At 41.2% G+C, this 6,000-nt stretch overlaps 1 protein-coding gene across 4 annotated transcripts in view; it reads left to right on the top strand.

The window, feature by feature from the left end:
* The first annotated feature begins 6 nt into the window (after positions 1-6).
* The window catches only part of SNX13 (sorting nexin 13), a 77,543-nt gene continuing 71,549 nt past the window's right edge, over positions 7-6,000 (top strand). For all 4 annotated transcript variants that reach the window (XM_026080177.1, XM_026080178.1, XM_026080176.1 and 1 more), the window contains exon 1: positions 7-135. In XM_026080177.1, the coding sequence (XP_025935962.1) occupies positions 124-135 (12 nt within the window). In that variant the 5' untranslated portion in view covers positions 7-123. The remainder of the gene's footprint in view (positions 136-6,000) is intronic.

The following is a 6,000-nucleotide window of genomic DNA, read 5'->3' as shown; positions in this document are numbered from 1 at the left end:
GCGGCCGAGAGCTGGCGGCGCTCGCCTCGCCTCCCCGCAGCCTGGGGGGGAGTTTTCCGCGTGGCCGCGAGGCTTCGCCATGCTGCGGGGCTAGAGCCGCGTGGACTCCGCAGCGGGGTAATAATGTTAGCAGAGGTAAGAGCCCCGCCGCGGCTGGCGGGGGCTGCGGGAGGGAGCCGTGTGCGGCGGCCGGCGGGAGCGGGCTCTGCCCTCGCCGGGGCCTCTGCGCGCCTCCGCGGCGGCAGGCAGCTCCCGCACGGCGGGCGGAAGGGCAGAGGCACTGTCCAGCGCGCAGGGCGGCCGCGGGCCGCTGCGCCTCGTTCCTGCCCCCCTCCAGCCCGGCCCCTCTCCGGGAGGCCGCGGTGCCGACCCGCCGGCGCGGGCGGAGTTCCTGGGGAAAATACCCGGTCCGGAGGCCCGGCTCGCCGCTGGGCCTCGCCGGGAGGGTCCCCCGGCCGCCCCCGGCCCCCAGCGCGGGGCCTGCTGCTCCTCCGCCACGGGGCCGTGCTGGGCCGCTCCTCCCCGCCGGTGGCCTCGTACCGGCTTTGCTTCCTCGGGGGCTCAGACCCACCGCTCCGCTCTGCTCTCGTTGGAATTTCTGGCCGTAGGTGATCGGTATAAGTTATCTGCCTCAGTTCGCTCCCTCCCTCCTCACCCCCACCGGGCTTCTGTCCAAAAGCGACTGGATGGACGTTAAGGTATGAGGTAAATGCTGTGCAGGTGAGGCTCTGTATGAAGCAGAAATGGCTACTGTATCAAAGGTTGTGCTCTCACCTGGGAGTGTGGTATCGTGCGTCAGCTTCTGTAGGTGACACTTCCCCTGTACTTAGGGTTCTTTACAAAAACCAATTGATTTTCTATTTTATGCTCCGTCAACAAGGCGTCTGTCTTATAGATGCTTCTCTAATGTGATGGTGATTGTCTGTATCGCCTATTTTATAGTGTTTTATAATTTGTCACCTTACCCTGCAGTGAAGGGTAATTTGTCCAAAATTAAATTATCCTAAATCTTACTCATTTTATAGGATGAAGACTTGCTTTCTGACACTTGAGAAACTTAGCGTGGCTTCCTTGAATCATAGTTTTTAAAAAAAAAAAAGCATACTGAAGCTCTTAATTTGCATCATTTTCAAGTTCCTGGGCATTAGTTCTTTGGTGTGTTGAGCTCTCATATTCTCCCGGGAGGATAAAATTTGTCAAGTGAGTTAAACCTATAAAAGTACATGTTGTATTTTCGTACGTGGAGTATTTGGTGGGTGATCAGGGTTAATCATCGGCATTAAATAGTGTTGGTAAGTGTTGTGATGCATAGGCACTGGTGGTAGTAATTTAAGTTATTTTAGGATGACCTAGAACATTCTGGGTCAGTGCCTCATACTTAACTGTTCTATTTGAGGATGGCGGCGTGTGCCTATTCCAAGAAGGCTCCATGGAAAATTTTTATCTAATAGCACTGGTATTGCAGTGTGGATGAAACTTGCTCTGCAGACTTCTTGAGCTAGAACTTCAAGGCTCATCACAAGAGCTTATGCACGTGATTACGAGTCATGATTACACAGCCTTAATACCTGGAGGACTGGATTCTGATGTTCTCTACTTCTAGTTCCTGTATATAAAATGTCTGTTTCAGGATGAAGTATTCCAGGCTTGCTCTCTGCCAAGCAGATAACTTCTTAAATTTTGTAGGGGGCAAGCAAAGTTGCAGACTTTTTTGCTTGCTTTCTTGCCTGAAAGGTTGCAGGAAGAAGTTCTTTAAACAATTGCCAAACAGCTCTTTAGGGGGAAACATCAGTGCATAATAATAATAATAAAAAGAACAACTCTTGACATGAAGTGGAAAGGATCCTTTCCAAAGTGTATTTTTGGGTGTTTTAATGGTGACTTGATAGATAACCACCTTGTGAAAACTGCATACGGTCATGCCCATGAACTCTGTTTCACCCTTTGCAGGAAGACTTGCAGATTACTTCAAGCCTACTGATGTATATGGTATTCTGTAAACGTGCTAAACCTCCAGTTTTAATTGCTTATATATATGAGAAATAAGGTGGAATGTATTGTGGACTGACATTATAGCAGAGCAGTAGTGAAAACTGCATGTGTCTGTATGCTGCCTACATTTAATATCTGTATGCAATATCTCCTAAAATATAGAGGCTGTGCAACTAACTAACTTCGAGGACAGGGAACACTGGACCACCAGTAATTCTGTGAGGGTTTTTTTTTTTCTGTCAAAGTAACTGTTTTATTTAGAAACATATAATGAAATGAGATCAAAAAACAATTTGCTGGATATTCATGGACTTATGTAGTTTGCTACTGCCTAGAATGACACTGACATTCTTTCTTAGAGTCACTAAAAATCTAGAAAAAAACCTGCTGTAATTTTTAGTTTCAAAAATCAAACATATTTAAGAAAAATGATAAGTCCACATCCTTAAGTATGAAGGAAAGGCAGAATCTGCTTCTAAATCTGTTGTTATTATGCAATTAAAATGTAATTTACGGTTTCTCAAAATCAATTTCCTACATCTTTTGACTGTACGCATATATGCAGGCCCCAGCAGGTTTGGTTAAGTTTTGTACGGATGCAGTTGTAGATTTAGGACCTTGTCAGCAGTAATTTCAGGGGAAGATCACATTTATCAGCAAAAAATACTAGGTGTGTTTTTTATTTGGACCTTACTGCAGATCTTATTTTAGTTACATAAGAATCACATTGGTGGATGCCAAACAGATACTGTTTTTTCTTATTTACCTACCTAGCAAAGATTCTTCCTGAATTTTCCATCTCTTGTCTTGGCCGCTGAAACTTTATTTTTGCAGTCTTATTCGTCAGATGTATGGTACCGCCCTTGCTTTTTGAGACCTGGTGTGGCCTGTTTCCGTGTGGCTTACTGTTTGAGCACGCAGGATTTACTTCCTTCTCTGAGCAAGCCATGATGGACACAGGCTGCAGTTGTGTTTCTTGTGTTTTCAGATAACTGTCTTCATCAGTCTTGACTCTCATGCAGTAGCAACTGTACTGCCTTGACCATAGTTAGGCAGCTGGCCTTTTAGAACTGTGGTTTGTGCTGGTGAAAACTGTCTTATATTCTGATGGGAACAAAAATTAAATAGGATTTAAATGGGACTTAGCTTACAAACAAGTTTTAAAACAAGTTTGAAATTGACAACCTGTGTTGTCAAAGTTTGCAGCCTCCATGGCCTCTATGGAAGTATAACCTCTAGAAAAAGCAAGGTGTCTGTTCCAAAGCTGGCTGTTTGTTTGTTTGTTTGGCCCGGTTGTGCATTAAACTGTTTTAGGATGCACGCTTAGTGATGACTTCCTTCAGAATTTATCAGTGGCTAAATTTTCTGACAATTGAATCCATCCTCTGCTTAGCAAGAGAATATTTTGTTGCAGTCAATAGTTATGGACAGTTGAGAAGCTTTCTGAAACTTGACAAAGTAGGAAAACGTATTGTCTACAGCTAAAAATAAGATGTAGAAAAAAGAGCTCTGACATGTTGAAATTTCTTGTTATTACATCCAGTCAAGATAATTCACTAACTACAGGTAATATTTCCTTTCAGTTAAACAAACTACTTATATAAATAACATATTTAGCTTTTTTTATTATTATTAAACTTTGATAGCTGAGAACCAATGAGAAACCAAACTAATCAGCCTGATCTTGAGAATAAAGGTTGATACAACAGCTCTTTTCAACTCGTTTTAGAGTAATAATGAATTTGCCTTAGGGAAACAGGAGCACATTGCAATGTATATGTTAGTCTGACTCGGAAAGGTTCAGGACAAAGCTAACTGTTCTATATGCTGTAGCATTGTTAATTTTTCTGTTGCTTGATACACAGTTATGAAGGATCACTCTGATGTTTCACATGACTGAACTATAATTTGCTGGCAGAGACAACTTTAAGTGTGTAGACAGTTAGCCAAGCTGCAGAAACAAATTAGCTTTCTGTCCTTTTGTGACACTTCTGTGCTGGGGCTTTGCCTTGATGCTAGTGTTTTGCTAGTGTAGACCTAGGTAGAGGTTCAACTATAAGCCCTTGGGAGGTAAAATCCTCTCTTTCTCTTTTAATGTATTCTCTAAACCAAGTCTTCACTGCTGGCTGTTGGTCTGCTTTGGGTCCCTAATTGTTGCTCTGACAGAGCTACATAATTCTTTACTCTGTAGACTGTCAGTTAAAAATAGTTAAGGAATGGTAAAATTATGAAAGTAACATTAACAACAATACTAGGAACACCCAACGTTGTGTTTTTAAATATTTTACTAGCTATAGTAAAAGGTAGTGTCTGAACTGTCAGGACTATTTGTACAGTGTATAATCAGGCCTAAACTGCTTAGGTTGTATGCAAAGGTCTGCAACAATTATAAAGCATCAGTCTGTGTAAATTCTCAAAACAATGTGGAGAGTCTTAATTTTTTTTAAATTAAAAAAAAAAAGTAATAGCTTGTCTGGTTGGGTAGCTGAAGGAGTTTAAATGGTGTTTTCCTATGTCTGCTAGCACTCTAGGGAATTATCTCTTGTTTAGATATGTTTGTCCCTCTCTCCCCACCCTTGCAAAGATGACAAAGCACGTTTTCTTGTGAACTAACATTAGGAGAGCTGCTATTATTAGAAACAGGAAACTATTGGTGTTGTATGTAAGTTATTGGCAACACTTAAAGAATTAATGTTTTGAAGTGCCATTAGCACCTTTTGCTATAGCTTGGCCAAGTGTACCARTTATGGATTAATAGAAAATCAATTTGATTGGCATTTTCTGTTAGCTGAAAGAGAAACTTCAAGAAGTATAAGGGATCATGACGGTAGGCTTAATTGCTTGTTTGCTGGGTTTTTTTTTTTTTTGGCATTTTTCCATAAATCTCTGATTTCTGAACTGAAGAAATGAAGCATTGTTTCACGATGTAAACCTCTTGATTTTTTTTTTTAACAAGACCACTCTAACCTTGTTTATGTGCTTTCTACAGTATTATAGCTTAAAATGATGATGGCATGACTGTGATTATAAGTATGAGGTGATACTTGGACTTTCTTTTTTAATGTGAGGTAGTGTAGATGGTAGGTATGTTCAGCTAGGGGACTCCTTTTATGACTATAATTTATTTTGAAAATATGTCAGTTTTATCCAGTTAGAGTTCAGAAATCTGTCAAATACTTTATTCTTGTTCTGCAGAAGAAGTAGCTGTAAAATTCTCAGAGGTTTGAGCTAGACTTCTGAAGAATTTACAGTGTTGATTGGCTCCATGTTTTCTATACTGAAGGGGATGTGATCTCAATTTTGCAGTTAAAAGACTGTGAGCAGAGCAAACATTATTCTTGTATTTAGATCCTTGGAATTTTACAAACGTTTAAAAAGTCCTACAAAATTTCAGCTGGTTTTGTTCAAGTGAGACTCCCTGAAAATGCAGGGATTTTTCTGCAACTTAACCATAGTGATTAGTTCAGTAGTATTTCATTTTGAAGCCATTTCACCAGTGGATCTTAAACTTCTTGAGTCCTGCTGCTTTGAATTTTTTTCCTCAGACATCAAGCACAAGATTTTATAAGACCTATTTGAACTTCACAAGTGAGCCAGTCTACCAGTGCCAACAGGAGAAGGAGATAAATCATCTCTTCTTGCTCACTCTCCACAAAAGTCCCTTCCAGCAGCAGAAGACCTGTATGAATGATGTAAATACTATGCTTTGATTTGGTTAGAGGAATTTGTGGTATTCGGAAATCTTTAATGTCAAGAACTGCTTTTATTTCACAGGTGGAAGTAGTGCTAAGTTTGTTAGAGTGAGCGATAACATGACCTAATTAAAAGGTCACAGATACACATCTATAATGTTGATGTCTAAACTGCTTAATTTAGTATTCCGGTTCAGTTGGATACATTAGAGTTTCGATTTGGGGGGGGSGGGCGGGCAGGCAGGCAGGCAGTGGCTATGTACATTTTATATCCAAGAATGTTCATGAATTCAAGAGACGGTTTACTTTGAAGAAT

This window comes from Apteryx rowi, unplaced genomic scaffold, assembly GCF_003343035.1.
Source record: "Apteryx rowi isolate R43461 unplaced genomic scaffold, aptRow1 scaffold_510, whole genome shotgun sequence".
Classification (NCBI taxonomy): Eukaryota; Metazoa; Chordata; class Aves; order Apterygiformes; family Apterygidae; genus Apteryx; species Apteryx rowi.
Note: the sequence above shows the minus strand (reverse complement) of the source record. Positions and strands in the feature narration are given on the sequence as shown.